The sequence below is a fragment of the Euwallacea fornicatus genome, chromosome 18 (assembly GCF_040115645.1).
Source record: "Euwallacea fornicatus isolate EFF26 chromosome 18, ASM4011564v1, whole genome shotgun sequence".
NCBI classification, from domain to species: Eukaryota; Metazoa; Arthropoda; class Insecta; order Coleoptera; family Curculionidae; genus Euwallacea; species Euwallacea fornicatus.
Genome location: NC_089558.1, coordinates 1,594,179 through 1,609,932, shown reverse-complemented (window position 1 = coordinate 1,609,932; position 15,754 = coordinate 1,594,179). Strand labels below are relative to the sequence as shown.

Here is a 15,754-nt window from a genome sequence, read left to right as displayed (position 1 = left end):
TTTATAGAATACAGTTTTTCAATTACATCATTGTATTTCCGCTTGTCGAGCCACCCATCATTGCTTCGGATCCAGAAAAATCCTTACCGATAATGTTGACAATGCCTGGCCTTAAGATAGAGAATAAACGCCGCAGAATGGTAAATTTCTCAAAATAAATAGCGATATCAGTTGCGATGACTACTTAGTCAGCCATGTTACAAAACGTTTAGATGTTGATTCGGAATTTAACATTGTTACTTCGATTGCTGTGTGTATGTTCTCAAATATTTGCTTTAAGTGCTTCGGGACGACATTGAGGTGAGGGACGGGAAAAATAGTGATTTGTGCTTTCGTCGTGCTTTTAAGAGCTTACGTAAGGTACTGCCAGTGGAGTTTTCTCGTGGTTTTTCGGCCCCTAATAACGATAATAACGAAACCCGGTAGTAACCCCAGAAAGGCGAAAATGTCAGATAACTTCCTCGTCGCCGATCTGTCGTGAATCTTCCCTGAAATAATCAGCTTTAGGTAAAATAATAATTACATACATTAAATCGGGTATCGAGCACGCTTTGACCCTAAAGAAGATTTCATCTCACGTCATAGCATTTCGTTTCAGTACCTGCCTACGTATTTATAGTAAATAGACAAATTAGGTACTCTTACACTGCCATTTAATTACCATTGCTGCGAGTGATTTTGAATGGTAATGGGTTGCGTTTTTGCTACTTCGAATTGAACAGGAAAGAATTATTTCAATCGATATTAAACACGAAGGTGTGTTGGCTCATGGGAGAGAGCAGGAACACATCTCGCACACTGTAAACATTTTATAACGAGCATGGGAAAGGACGTTTTCCCCATAAACATTCTCTTCGGTTTCAGCTTTTGCAGTGGACCAAAAACGTCGGAGATGAAAAAATAGGCAATCTTACCCTTCTTCTCTGCTCTTCTGCGGACTCCAAAGGCGTCAAAGAGGTGGCCAACAACTTCGACGAGTTTTTCTTCATTGCATGGGTAAGTTAAAATTTATGTGCCGTCACTTAGGTCCAGTGATCTGCCCGATTTCTGAGCCGCACCGGGGATGTAAGTCTCAGATATGACATGTGTCCATTGACAGGAAACGACATTCGCATGAAAGAATTCAACTGAGCCCGAAGGGACCATTAAAGAAACCTCAAGTGGTCGTTGAAACATCAGAGGCACGTCTTGGATCAATTCATCTGTTACCTGGTTATCAGGCAGATGTTCGATGGTAAATAGCAAATGGCTTAATCAACGCCCTACGTTTACGGTTCACCGCTTGCAGCGAGGTTTTTTTAATGATCTCCCGTTACATTCTAACCATAAAGCTCGGACTTTATTAGATTATAAAACGTGCGCTAAATACAATCTCCATCTCCCCATTGAATGACATCTCTCTTTGTCAGGTGTAGCAGCAATAAAACGCAACTTTATTAACACTAGAATAAGTCGATTCATAAATACTGTTAATTAAGTTAATTGAGACCATGATTATGTGCTTATCTAACAATCTTCAATACTTCTTCAGAAACAAATCGAAAAATCCAACGATTTGACTGAAGAATGCAAGAATATTGTCGACTCTAAAGCGCAGCATCTCAAGGAGGTGTGCAGTAGTTTGGCAGCTCAAATGAGGTCGTTTCGGGAACACTTGGAGGAAACGAGGGAGAGGATCGAGGATAGCTCCAGATGCTTTTTACTCTTGGAGACGTGTCAGGACATCCTCGAAGATGACAGCGCGGAGCAGGAGGAGTTCTTCAAGTTGGCAGAGAGGAGTGGCAATGAGAAATTGCTGCAGTTGAGCAAGGTAAAAGGAATTAGATGCATCCGAACTCCTTTTCTGGAACCAATTTCTTCAACTATGGACTCTCTGCCATCTTCACCCATGACAATAATTGCGGTGTCTTTTTTCTTCTCATCGCTTTTAAATCATTTTTGAGTTTATTCGCTCATATGGATCCTAAATTGGTAACTTCACATTCCATTCCAGAACTTCAAAAACTCAAACTCACTTCCCAAACCCCACGACCACCCTCCGGACAAACCCGCCGGCCCCGACAAAAGCCTCTCGCTCTACTCCAGTTCCGAATTCAGCGCATCCAGCACTCCCCAGAGGTCTCAGAACACTCAAATCAGAAGAAGGTCTGTTAGCTCTATGGCTTACATATACCATTGCAGGTAAACATAATTTTTCACAATAAAATTTCCCACTCTTCAAGCTTGTTTCTCTTGAAGTCATCATGCCGCTGGTGAACTGTGCAACTGCTGCGAAAGTGACACTGAAAACTCAGTTTCGTATAAGCTGAAAAAACGGTACATTCAAATGCATAACTGCAACTGCCAAGCCGCAGCTACAAGGGAGTTGGAGAGAAAGAATAGCGGGACTTTGGGAGGTATAAAAGAGGAGAGGGAAAGTGTGGAAAACCTCTTGGAGAAGATTGAGAATTTGGATAGCAATTGCAAGCGTTGTGATAGTGGATTATCCACTGCGGACAATTCTGTAGGAGATGACAGCTCTCATTCCTACAAGGAATCCAAAATGAAGATGCAGAGGATGTGCTCGTGCCAGTATTATAAGGAGACTTGTACAATTTGCAGCAATGGCAGTTCCAGCGGAGGTAGCAGTCAGGATAATGCTGAGAACCAGCAGGACAGTATTAATGATGATAGGTTTAATAAAAGGTATAATGCAGTTATCTTGAGTATGAAGGTTTTAGGTGAGTTTTTCCAGCCATAGCAGCGATGAAATTGAAGACGATCCATATATGGAAGACAGAAGGAAGGTGCCTCCTGTGCAAGCCAACAATCACCTATACTGCCACGCATCCACTTTAGATCTACCTTCCGATGCTCTCTACCATACCATGGAACCAAAAACCCAAAAGTAGGTTTGACAGCCTCGTGCAGATGTTCCCTAGACTACTTCAAATTAAACTCAATTGAATTCCCTCTAGGACTCTGACATATATCATCAGAGAGATGATCGAAACAGAGCGGGACTATGTCAGATCTCTGGATTATATTATAGTCAACTACATTCCAGAGCTGCAACGCGAGGACATTCCTCAAGCTCTCAGAGGGCACAGGAACACAGTTTTTGGTAATGTGGAGAAAATCTACGAGTTCCATAGTCACAGCTTCTTGGAGGAGTTGGAAGAGTGCGAGCACAACCCCTTGCAAGTAGGCCAAATATTCCTCAAGTACGACAAAAAGTTTTATTTGTACGCCCTGTACAATAAGAACAAGCCCAAATCGGATTCTTTGATGTCCGAGTATGGATCTCTGTTTTTTAAGGTGAGGATTGATTGTTACACCGAGTGTCTCGAAAAGGGGGTTAAACTCCTTAAGAAGAACGGGCTCTATTCAAGTGTTCAGTGAATTATTTATGTAGATTTGTAGTAAATTCCCGGGGAATGTCTGACTTCACACACTACTTTCCTATGCACAAACGTGGATTTGAAGGGTCGACTGACCTGAATGATAAATATCGATAAATTTTATCACTACATTTATTTACGCCGTTGCATGCGGAGTTGCCGCTCAGCCGCCGCTGGGCTGCCGTCGAAGGTTAAACAGCTCTTTGTTCTTGCCGTTGGCGTTCGTAGCCAAGCCATAGCGAGACATCGTAATCCAATTAAATTAGTTCCTGATGGCGTATATTCATGTTTTGTTTTTTGCAACAAATGGCAAGTATGAAACGGTGGTTTCTATTTTTGCGCATAGGTACGCAACGTAACGCCAAATCCAACGTCAACATTGTAAATTGTGCGGTCAAGCTGTGCTATGCATACAGTTTCAACGTTCTAGCTTTAGCCATTCAAATTCATGGGTCATTTGACATGTCATGCAACCAACTTTCTTAGGGCTCGTCGATTTATTGCACCTTTGCCTTAAACGTCATTAATTTGGTTTATTTTGTGCTTCTGCCAGCTGCTGACCAACTCGGTAATAAGTGGGCAGTTTTCGAAACCTATAATAGACAACGTCAACCCCCCTTTTTTGGGACACCCGATATTTTCCAGTTTTCTAACATTGATTATAACACAGAGCAAACAAATGGAACTCGGTGATAGAATGGACCTGGCCAGTTATCTCTTGAAGCCTGTGCAACGCATGGGCAAGTATGCCCTTCTGTTGCAACAAATGATGAAGGCGTGTACTCCAGCATTGATGAACTCCCCCGAGAGGAATATTCAAGAGCTGGAGGACCTTCGACAAGCCGAAGAGATGGTCCGATTCCAACTGAGGCACGGCAATGATTTGCTGGCGATGGACAGCATTAGGGAATGTGATGTATGAATTCGGTTTGCGACAAAATTACTGATTTCTACTGTGAGAGTTTTCAGGTGAATTTAAAGGAACAAGGGAGGCTTTTAAGGCAGAACGAATTTTTAGTTTGGGAGGGTCGCAGCGGTAAAAAGTCTCTGCGACAAGTCTTCCTATTCGAGGAGCTTATACTGTTCAGCAAAGCCCGGCGATTCCCAGACCGAAAGGTTTTTTCAAACGCAAAAAAATGCAAATTGCTTCAAATTTAAATTTCAGAATCTCGACCTTTACATCTATAAAAACAGTATAAAGATGACCGACATAGGACTAACAGCTCGAATCGGAGAGACCCCTACTAAATTCGAAATTTGGTTCAGGAAGAGAAAACCCAACGACACCTTCACTCTTCAGTCCATGTCTGAAGATGTGAAGAGAGCGTGGACGGAAGAACTGTCTCAGTTGCTGTGGAAGCAAGCGATTAGGAATAGAGGTAACTGCGACTTATTGGATTAATAGTGATCCCAATTTTATTCCTTCTCCTCAGCTGTGAGAATGGCCGAAATGTCGTCCATGGGCATTGGTAACAAGCCTTGTTTGGACATCAGGCCCAGCGCTGACCAGATCAGCGACAGATCGATTAGTATAGCTCAACTGAGCAAAAGTAAGTTCTCAATAAAATATTCAACGTAGAACGAGATTTTAGGATGTAATGAGTGTTGCCGGTGATCTACGTTGTGCATGTTAAGAGAGGAATTTATTCTCACATTCATTGGAATTATTTTTTTAGATTTGCACTCTGATTTCTGCCTGGTGACGCGAAAATGGCGGGTTAATGCAATACACCTTTATAACAGTTTCAGATGTAAGTCCCCACATGTATTTCTCTACACGATAATTGCGTTAATTCGCCATGGGGTTCTTCGAATCTACTGGCACCTTTAGTAGTTTCTACTAGAATTTAGTACCTTTTTGAAAATAGTACGTTTTCCCTGCATGATGATTTTGTTTGTTCTCTCCCTTCCGCAGCTGCACCAAGATTTCGGAACTCGATTGCAGGTCCCGCCCCCGAATCTTGCCGAACCATCAAACGACCTCATTCGGTTATTTCCGTCTCCAGTGTCTCATCAAGCAGCACCAGCTCAGGGGGTTCCGGGGGCCATTCCACCAGCCAGGGTCATTCCAGTATCGGATTCGATTCGAATTTCGATAGTCCCAAACCATATCGATCTGCTACGCTTAATAGTCAGTGTTCTGTAGGTGAGTAGAGTCTATTGAAGTAGGAAAATTGCGCTAAAATTTCGGTATTTAGGGCCAAATTGTTAAATGGGTGTGGCAATTAGTGGTATGATGAATGACGGTTTTTCTAAGTGTTAAATATTCGTGGCCAACTGAAATTCACGTGGCTCTTCCTCCGAGATTAACGTCGGTACAGGTGATGAGGATTTTTATTTTACCTGGAAAAACTTACCATGTCGAGGTCAGTGAAATACCTACTGTCCCTTTGCTAAACCTCAATTTTCAAGGTTTTTCGGCTTAAAATGCAATGGACATCTCAAAACCAAACCACAATCATCTGAATTCCGCTTAATGTTTAGATTGTGGCAAAATTTCTGCTAAATTTGAAAGATAGAAAGATTTCCGAACAGTCTGCTGGAATCTTGTTCTGTCCTTGGGAAAGGAAAATCTGAAATGGAAAATCCGATCCAGAAACCAAAATCTTTACTAGGAACTTATGAGCATATTAGTGTCTGTGCAAATTCTTGCAAATGGGGGACTACGTCCAGAACTTTTGCTGGACTTTGTTACACACAGGGGGTAACATATCACCATGGAGATATTTCAGAGGACGATAGTACTCTACAAAATAATAGAAAATGCTAATACTCGTAGAGCCATGGTGGAAGAAACACCATTTTCGATGTATAGGGTGGCAACGTTTCACATTTTTGCAAACTACGAAAACGGTGAAAGATACGAAAAAACTGCAAAATAGGCAAAAGCTAAATAATTGATGAAGTAATTTAAGTCTGGTATCAAAATTTATATGGGGTGTTCAAAAAAAAGATACAAAGTCTAAAATAATACCTGACCTAAAAACATAATGCCCTGTATGTATTTGCCTGCCGACGACTGTAACATTTTGTTGTGGAGAACCTTTAAGAAAAAAGGTGTACTAAATGAAAAAAAGTTAACTCAAGGAATACGTAAGAAAAACGCAAAATATAAGAAATAAAATAAAATTTTGCCACCGTGTATAGCGAAAATGCGAACAATTATTAAATTCTGGTCAGCTGACCTTGCTAGAAAATCGTGACATTTCTAGTGTATATCAAGTTTCCAGAAACCGAACAGGTTCCTGGATCGGTTAAAGTAAACAGGAGATTGCCCTAAATTTGTAAAAATGTTGTTCAAGCCTGAAGACACAAACCTCACTCAGGGACAATTTTATTTGCGAGGTCTGCTCTTTTCTTCTGAAGGGCACGAATCTCCCATTTTTCATGCTTTTTCTATGACGATGGCAAATGACGAAACAATATGTTTTCCAGAAAGTGGTATAATAGCTGATATATCAGTAGCCTCCGACGACTACACCGAGCAATCTCAGCACACCACCTCGTAACTCGCTTCAACTAAATCGCTGACAGAGGTCAGCTTACACCATGTGCCAGAATCTACCAGTTAGCTTTAAGTTAATTTCCGGCTTAATTATTCTTCTATTGTTCACTAACAATACCTTGTTGCTAACTAAATCACTTACAACTATTCCAGTCGTATTACTTGTAAATATGTGGAATTGCGACAAGAAAGTATAATTTATTTTATGAATTTGTACGTGGTTGTTCGATTGCGTAGGGATTTTATTAAGAGTATTTTTAATTTAAGGATATTTTCAATTTTTTATCATTAACTCTGTTAGTTTGTTAGTCGACGCTAGTACCTAAAGATCAAATATAATAACTATATCTTATTTGTTGTAAAGTTTTGTTTAGAAGGGTTTCAGAGCAGGGATAGTTGGGGAGTTTGAATGGGCGCATACCCCATTTAGGAGTGTTAACTATTTAATTGGAGTTGCGTGGCTGTATACATCATTGTGTTTTTTTTTTAACGTATGGTTACTCATTTGCAGTGTCTATAGTCCGGATCTACAGGATTAGGAAACAGAATTCCTCCATGATTTTCCAACAAAAAAATCATAAAAACTTCTTTATTTCCTGGTCCCGAAGACGAAAAATTTTTTTAGGAAATTCTAATTCAAGTGTCTTCTTTAAACGTAATTATTAATTTTAAAAAAATATTGAAATTGATTTTTAGACTATTAATTATTTAATAAGGTGTGTCAAACGAATTAAGTTGCATGCTAGTTTTACATAACGTAAACCTAATAAGAAAACCGACATATTTTTGCTACTTTTTAACCTCGGTTCGAACGTCAGTTACCCGGCTTCTGTGCTCGTTCAACACTTCAGATCGCGCAAAATCGTATACTAAATTCCAATCTTTTGTGGTAATAACGAAATTTGTATAATGCAATTTTTATATCGTACACAATAGTCATATACAATTATATAAATATGTATAAAAACCATCGTTTGTTTCCTTATTTCCGACGAACTCTCTACCCTCAAAATCCCCACCCTCTCACCCCTGGAAATCTCTGAGCTCTTGCTCCTTTTTTCCATCAACCGGTTTGGATCACACAATGAATATGGATGCAAGGAAATGAAGTCATAGAGTCTTGAAAACGCCTCATTATGCGCCTTCATTTTAGAGCACTCTCAAAATCCGGAAGATACGTATCGAAGTGACCCCGTATCGCAGAAACAAAGAAATATTACAACTCTTGATGCAGCTCTATAAGCCTCGTCGAGATTATTAATTTCCTCTATTTTTGTCCTTTACAGGCCCCCGAGGGATCGATCCAAATGTTGAAAAGTGACAACCAGATAGGTGCTCGACTCTAAAAATTTTCGTATTTTTATATTTATTTCGGTCTAATCGAGTGATATGGATTATAGATCTTATTTGAAGTCTCAATCTCTAAATGGCCTTATTGGAGTCGTCCAAATGCACCGACGTCTGTTTTATGAGAGGTGACGCTACATCTCGGGCACTAATAGAGGTATTTCAATCTAATTTGCGCCGGCTTATAGAGGTCATCGAAACGAATCATTTGGTGACTTACATCTTGCTCAGAGAGGCGCAGGAAGTAGCCCTGATCGGTTGCTTCGATTTTTGAATTTGTAAAGAGGGGTTACAATGCACGTAAAGTCGTGCTGGTAAAATGTAGTTTATTCCTCCATCTACCCGTGTTTAGATTCTTATATGCCCTATTGCTCGAAGCTACTTTAAATTAAATTTAAGTAAAAGTGGCTCTTTATCAGGCCCTGTACCCATCGGCCGTGGCGGCCATAAGGCCCACGCGCAGGACAAACTGCACTGGGGAGTTTTTTTGTATGAAGTCCGATTTTGAGACCTCGCATTTTCTATTGCACTGAATTCTGTGATTAGTTTGTATTCAAATCAGTTTCAGATGTATTTGCATAACGTGATTATGCTAATTTAATTATCTTTACGCTGCTCACAAAATAACCATATCATTCGCCATATTGTGCAGAAAATACGAAATCATGCACGTTTTTGATGGAATAATTTTTTCAAAAGACCAAAATAGACGTTCCAAGTTTTAATTAGTAGTCAAATGTTTTTTGAGTATGGTTTCCTTGCTTAGAGCGGCTCTAAAGTTTTTTGAGTATTTAAAAACCATTTTATCGTCGTTAGGCCTAAGACTCGTACCTTTGCTAGAGGCGGACTGTAAAGTTTTTTGTATGTTTTCGTACCGACATCGTATGCCATTTAAATAATCCCAATCCAGAACTATTAATCAGAATAATCGAGTGTTTTTTTATTTCAAACATTCGTGATATACGCACTAGTGTAACTAACAGTGAGTGAAAGTGCCCGTTGCGTAAATGTCGTTTAGTTTCGTGCATCGTCACGTGTGTCGCGAAGAACGTTTGTTCCTTTTGTGGAAAAAGTGCCCTGATGGTCAGAAGTATGTTCCCCTTTCAAAACTAAATAGAATAAAAACGATGTTGCAGTCTCCTAGTTTTAGAACGTGTGCTTTGTATAATAAAGCAAACAGTTCTTGATTTAGATCAGAGTAGGTCTCTTAAATATTTAAAGCGCCGTTTAAAAGCACATTAAGGTGAAACATCTGTATTTTTTTAGTTTAATGGTAATATGCGTGTTAATTATTAATCTTGTTCGGCCTTCTTGGTTGTTATACAAGGTGAATCTCATGTAGGGGTTTCACTTTCAATACGACAGAACTAAAAAATAAACGAAATCTCCATGTAACATTTTTTTTGAAAGCTCAAAACCGACCGCAACATACGGGTATAAATAAAGTAAAAAAAGTGCGGAAAGTTTCGAAGAACCGATCTTTTAACAGGTGGATAGGTTCCGATGGACAAATAACCTGACTTGTGAGACTACCAGATTTATATTCACGTGACTTTTATTTATGGGGTTAGATGAAACGTTCGGTGTTTACAACTGATGAATTAACGTACTGGCAGAGTTGAATGAACGGATAGAAAACGCGGCAGTAATAATTCTCGGGAAAAGTTCACTTCTAACAATATGTATCAGTCGTGGATAAGGCGAGCGATAATTTATGCAAATGAAACTAACGGCGAAAATTTCGAATACCTTGTGTAGCCAGTCCTGCAGAGAAAATAATTAAAGGTTTAGTTATTTATTAAAACATTTATACCCGCACGTTTGGGTTGTTCCTGATGTAAAAAAAAAAATGTTATAGTAGATGTGCATTAAGACTTCTGCGAACAATAGCGTTATCGTGAGTGTTAGCGTGGCTGCGATATATGTCTATCACTGCGCCTGTTTCAAGGTCGTCTCACGCAGACATAGATGTGACCGTTATCAGTAAGATTTGTGTGGTGTATGGTTGTATGTAACTAGAAGTTGTTCCTGTGAGATATGAAAGATGTAACTGTACAAAAGTTGTTTGGTGAGATGTGTATATAGTGTGTTTACTTAAGTTGGAATCATATCAGCAACTTTTTTATTATAAATTTTATGAAGAAAAATTATTTTTCAGAAAAAATCCTGCGTGGTCTTAAACCTGAAATGAAATAGACATCCCATTTTTTGGGGTGGTATGCCAGCTTTCTAAAAAATATTAAATTTGCTCAAAAAAATTGCATTATTGTTAGTTTCAATAATGCGCATTTTCTCTTTTTTATTGAAAACATGATAACTTTTTGTTTGTTAATCTGTTTTCATAATAATTGCCCAATTTAGACAGGTAATTGATGCATTACAATCGAAAAAACGGAGTTAATAATTTGTGCAATTAAGCAGGATTATTTACTTTAATTTTAAATTATTCCACTAGTGCCTCAACATAACCACCCTCTCTTTCAAAACACTTAATCGTTCCCTTGCCATATTCCTTTATTATATATTCATTACCGTATTTGGAATAATTTCCTGACATGCTTCCGAAATTTTCGTCTCCAAATGGTTGACATCTTGAAGCGGCCTATGTTGTTTTTTAAGTAACCCCATAAGAAATAATCCATAGGGGTTAAATCAGGAGATGTAGCAGGCTGAAAAATATTTGAATGTCTGTAAGTTACTTTTACATCACCAATATTTTGAGGATGTTCTTTAACGTCCAATGCACTGAGGCATAAGGCCTTTGTTGGCAGCAAATTTGCTTACATTCTTGTAAGGGTTAAATATTCTAACACATGTCAACCTCCACAGTAAAGGAAAGATTAAATGTTTTCAAAGAGAAGGTGGCCATATCGAAGCACCAGTGAAATGACTTAAAACTAAAGTAAATAATCCTATATAATTATACAAAGTTTATAAAAGTAAATTTTAGATCCTAGACCCACAAAATGGGTTGTTATTTGCCTAGCGAGTTTATCATTTATAAGCCTCAGAAATGTTTCCTTCCCTTTTGGAATGTCATAGATATTATCTGTAGGGAGTCACTGTTATCGAGTTTGAATGTAACATTGCTATAATAGAAAAATCACTGTGTTTGTAGTGTAACCGTGAATATCCCGTATGCGTAAATGTCCGACAGACATTCGATACCACTCACGATAACGCTATTGATCGTGGAAAGTGGTTTTATCGTATAACTGTGTGTCATGTAAAGATTAGTTTCTTGAGATCTAAGTCGTGTTAAAAGGAAATCCCTCTACTTAAGATTCACCCTACCTACAAAACTACTGTTTATATAGGTTGACTGGTTAGAGTAGTCAACCGTATTTCTATATTCAAAATTTTACATTATGGACTTTAGTATGCTCGAGTGTACGTAGGACATGTGTAGTGTAATCGGACACTGCGTGTCGAATACAGAGGTGGTTAATTTTTAAAATTTATTTTTTGTTTATGCTATGTCGTCAGCCTAATGTAAATACAGGAAATATACAGAGATTTCAATTTGAAAAATTTGAATTTCCTTCGAACGAACCAAACTAAAATTTTTTATGAACCCTAAAGTGTCGCAAGAACGAAAGAGCTACACGTCGCGCCACGTTTGCAAAGATTTTTCCTTCACAAAATCACATTTTGAATCCACATCGGATTTTTGAAAAAGTAGATTTCGAACCTGCAAGTTCCAGGAAACTCGTTTTCTTCGTAGGAAACTTCTGCGTTTCAGATTTCCAGCAAATCAATACGGCGTCCCCCTGCTCGAAACAGCGACATCTCGGCCGCACTCCCGGACTTTACTGCCAAGCAGTTAACTGTCCTAGGACACCGGTTGCCTATATATGCGAGTATTGCCTCGGACCATCCAGAGATCCTGTTTACGTCCAGGGATAAATCCGTTTACTTTCTCGCAAAAAATAATTAAGTGCGTTGTTGTGTTTAACATAACAACGTCATTCGCCGTAATTCCCAATTCATTAAATCAACAGGACGAATAACAAAAGCCTGCAGAAATTTTAATTAAAACTTTTCAATCATACACTTCATATTTATTTAGCCTCGTCAGCTTAGCAAAATGACAAACGAGCGAAAATAATAATAAACGAAGAGCTCGCATTAACTAGTATGTAGAAATTTTGCACTCTAAAGTGATGGCTCTAAATTAAATTTCGCACATGTTCGCTTATCCCTCTTTATAAATTAAGAAAGTTTCACGGTGCAGTTTGCACGGGAAATTATAATCGCGAATTTAAATTAGAGAGTGTTCGAATAGGGGATTGTGAAGATCAGAGAACTACTGTTTAAGGTGTAATGAATATTGAATTTCCTTGTGGGAGATAAATAGCCTTCATATCGTTCACTCGAATGTCGCCAGAGTTCGTCAAGGTGCGAGAAGAATCATCCCTCAGTATCGGTCATTAGTCTCTACAGCCCCGTAAGCAGAAACTCTTGGTATGGGCGATGAATTTTGCTGAAATTGTCCGAGAATCTGCGGCAATTTCGCAAAAATTGCAAGTAATTGGCCGGAAGTGGAGGGGAATTGAAAAGCATTTTGCTCAGGAATTAAAAAAAAAAAAAAAAAAAAATCCATTTTGTCCATGCTTCCAGTCTAACGCCGATTTCACTAATATGCCAAATCGCAAAAAATATTGCAAATCACCTCGGCTCAAATAATGAAATTGCCCCGAAGCGGTTGCGAACTACCCGGAAATTTTGAGTTATAAATGGTTCGAAATTCTTTCATCTGTTCATATATTTCTCTAATTCAATTTTTTGGGCAGATTATTTCATTCCGCGAGCATTTTTTCGCTCTTGTTATCCCAATGCGGTCACGCGGGAGAATTAAAATACCAGTGTCTGTGATGAGGTGTATGCGGACGTTGTTGCAGAATAGGCAAGTTTTCCCTTTTCCACTCATTCAACTCACTCATTATTTTATTTATAATACAAAATTGTATTCCCGAGGTCGCAGAATCGTGTCCTAAGCGCTGGAACGTTGAAAACCCGACAGAAGTTCAAGCGACGAGACAAAAGTGAATCGGTAAAAGCCCAGTTTTTCCAGTACTCCCCAATTAATCGCCCTTAGGCCTGGATTATGTGGCCCTTTTCAGCGACTATAACGTTTAAGTATCATTTAAATTGGTGACGTATCACTTCAACCCACCAAAAATGAATGGTTGCTTCTTCGAAAAAATTACCGCTTTGATATTGTGATGCGTGATACTTTATATATAACAAAAATTGCTAATTTTGTTTTTCCTATTTTCCATTTACAAATATAAGTACATATCTGCAAGCTATCGGGACCGTGAAGTGAATAGGAATACTGGGACACCTAATCTAATCTAACTCTTTCTTTGTCGAGGAGATGGAAACCTTGCAAAGACATCCGACCGAGGGTCTTTGTTAGCCCGAGAGTATCAGCCGAATAGTGTGAGATTTGAGTTTTCACCCCTTCCTCCTCTTCTCCATAGCCCCGGAAAGTCGCCATTTGGCATTCCGTCGGAGCGCTGTAGCCACCCGCACTAAGCGTCTCAGTTCGCCGCTCCTTTAATAACGACCTCTCTCTCACACTTACATCTTATTATCTTGCCAATCATACCCTTGTAGGCCTTCCATTCCACCTTGCTCTCAATCAACTCTCTCCAAATCGCACTTCGGTCCAGGGTCAAACCTCTCCCAGTGGCTTCCGTGTGTTCGTGGTTCCACCCCGGAAACTCCCACTGCGTGTGCTCCGGGATGTCCACGACCCCTCCTCCACAGAGCCAAAAGTGATCGTTCCCTTCCACTCCACTCCTGCGCCGGTATTTTCTAAACACGTCAAAATCAACCTAATATGACTTAATAATTCATGCCCAAATAAAAACAAACCTGTAACATAATTGAAAAACAGTTAAAATACATATGGTGAGTTTGACTATGGTTAGCCTAGGTTAGCTTAAGTTTCATTATATGGTATGGAGTGTTCGAAAAATACTCGGGCAAAATTTGAATGGAAAGAAGTCGCCACTGCTAGTTCTTTGGGGAAGGGGAACCGGTGACGGACATACCGGAGCATGCGCTTTGGGAATGTAGGGAACAGGAGGACGATAGTGCGGAGGCCAAAGAGGGTGGACTCGACATGGATGGGAGTGAGTTGGTGAAAAGCGATGAAAAAATGAAGGTATTCAAGTGTATCATAAAGAGAACGATGAGTGCAAACGGTGCTAGAGAAAATGAGAGGCGCAAGGCAGGCAACCGCGGTGGCATGTAGCGCGTTCAGACGAGGGGAACATCCACCCCCCGAAGTAATGCTTAGCGGTGATATCTAGAGGAATCAAGAACGAAGAGGGGGGATTTTTAGTGGGTAATTTCCCCCATCGGGGTTGAATCTCACATAACCCCGTCGCCGGACCAACACACCGCGTACATATGAAGATTTTCCTCCTCTACAAAAACAAAGTTTCGTTAAGGGTGTTACAATAACAGCGCAAGATTTGAATTGTGCGTTGTTCTGGCTGTGATCTTTTATTACGTGAATATATGCGCCAAGTCTAAAGAACACAGATGGGAGTTAGTAAACATGCACCGGTATACGGTAGAGTAACGTGTCCTTATTGGTAAGTCTTACTATCAAAATGTTGAAAACTTGATACTTGTTCAGTTATTGATGTCAGAAATAGAAAACTACCTCGTCGTAGTGCTGATTCAAAAATAAACATCATGACAGTTCGCTAGAATGTGGACGTAAATCCAGGAACCTCGATTCTTCGATGTGTGCAACAATTGATTACTTCAAGCGCCACTCATCATCATCTTCTCACGACAGACTCACACCTTTATCCTTACAAGATCCAACTGACTCAACAACTTTTGCTTACACACCATGCACAGTGAAGAGAGGCCACCTATCCGATCGTTGAACGGCATTAATCGAGTCATCGCCGGTCATGGTGACAAAAACTTGGCCTCCGCGATGACGTGATCTAACACCTCTTGACTTTTTTCTTTTGGTGTATTTCGAAATATCACGTTTATCTAAACAGATCTAAGACCATCAGAGCCTCATTAAAGGCCGAAATTGAATGCTGTATCATCAAAATACCGACACATTTGTACAAAACAGCTGTTCAAAAATATCGTAAAAAGACTGCATATGTGTCACCAAAGTCGCGGCGGCCATTTATCGGATGCTTTATTTCGAATTTAATTTCTAAATATCCATATCTTAAATTAATAAAGATTTCAGTATTTTGCGACCGAAAATGGTGTTTCTTAGTGTCACACCCTCTAATTATATGGAAAATGAGTGAAAAAAACCGCCATTTTTTTAAATCATCGCGCGTCAAAAGTCAAAAAAGTTATTTTTTCTAAGAAAAAATCATTAATTTTTGACAGGTTAAAGTGATATTGGCCCTTTGAATTTTTTTCTGGACCTAGTTTGCGTAGTTTCGGGCGGTTGCTCATTGACTGTTTGGGGCTGAAAGAGGAGTACTTGGGCTTTCCAACGGTCTGCTTCGAGGTCAGTATG

The 15,754-nt window shown here is 39.5% G+C and overlaps 1 protein-coding gene and 1 long non-coding RNA gene across 8 annotated transcripts in view; one reads left to right on the top strand and one right to left on the bottom strand.

Annotated features, from left to right (window-relative positions):
* LOC136345140 (puratrophin-1-like) overlaps positions 1–7,855 on the top strand; it is a 150,582-nt gene extending 142,727 nt beyond the window's left edge. For 5 of the 7 annotated variants that reach the window (XM_066293169.1, XM_066293171.1, XM_066293170.1 and 2 more), the window contains 13 exons: positions 865–996; positions 1,532–1,810; positions 1,994–2,181; positions 2,239–2,685; positions 2,735–2,887; positions 2,958–3,297; positions 4,051–4,296; positions 4,350–4,496; positions 4,546–4,759; positions 4,814–4,930; positions 5,057–5,131; positions 5,296–5,526; positions 6,816–7,855. In XM_066293169.1, coding sequence (XP_066149266.1) covers positions 865–996; positions 1,532–1,810; positions 1,994–2,181; positions 2,239–2,685; positions 2,735–2,887; positions 2,958–3,297; positions 4,051–4,296; positions 4,350–4,496; positions 4,546–4,759; positions 4,814–4,930; positions 5,057–5,131; positions 5,296–5,526; positions 6,816–6,889 — 2,643 coding nt within the window. In that variant the 3' untranslated portion in view covers positions 6,890–7,855. The remainder of the gene's footprint in view (positions 1–864; positions 997–1,531; positions 1,811–1,993; positions 2,182–2,238; positions 2,686–2,734; positions 2,888–2,957; positions 3,298–4,050; positions 4,297–4,349; positions 4,497–4,545; positions 4,760–4,813; positions 4,931–5,056; positions 5,132–5,295; positions 5,527–6,815) is intronic. The other 2 variants (XM_066293174.1, XM_066293172.1) reach the window with 1 other exon arrangement.
* Positions 1–15,754, bottom strand: part of LOC136345146 (uncharacterized) — a 121,042-nt gene that overhangs the window by 32,360 nt on the left and 72,928 nt on the right. The window lies entirely within an intron of this gene.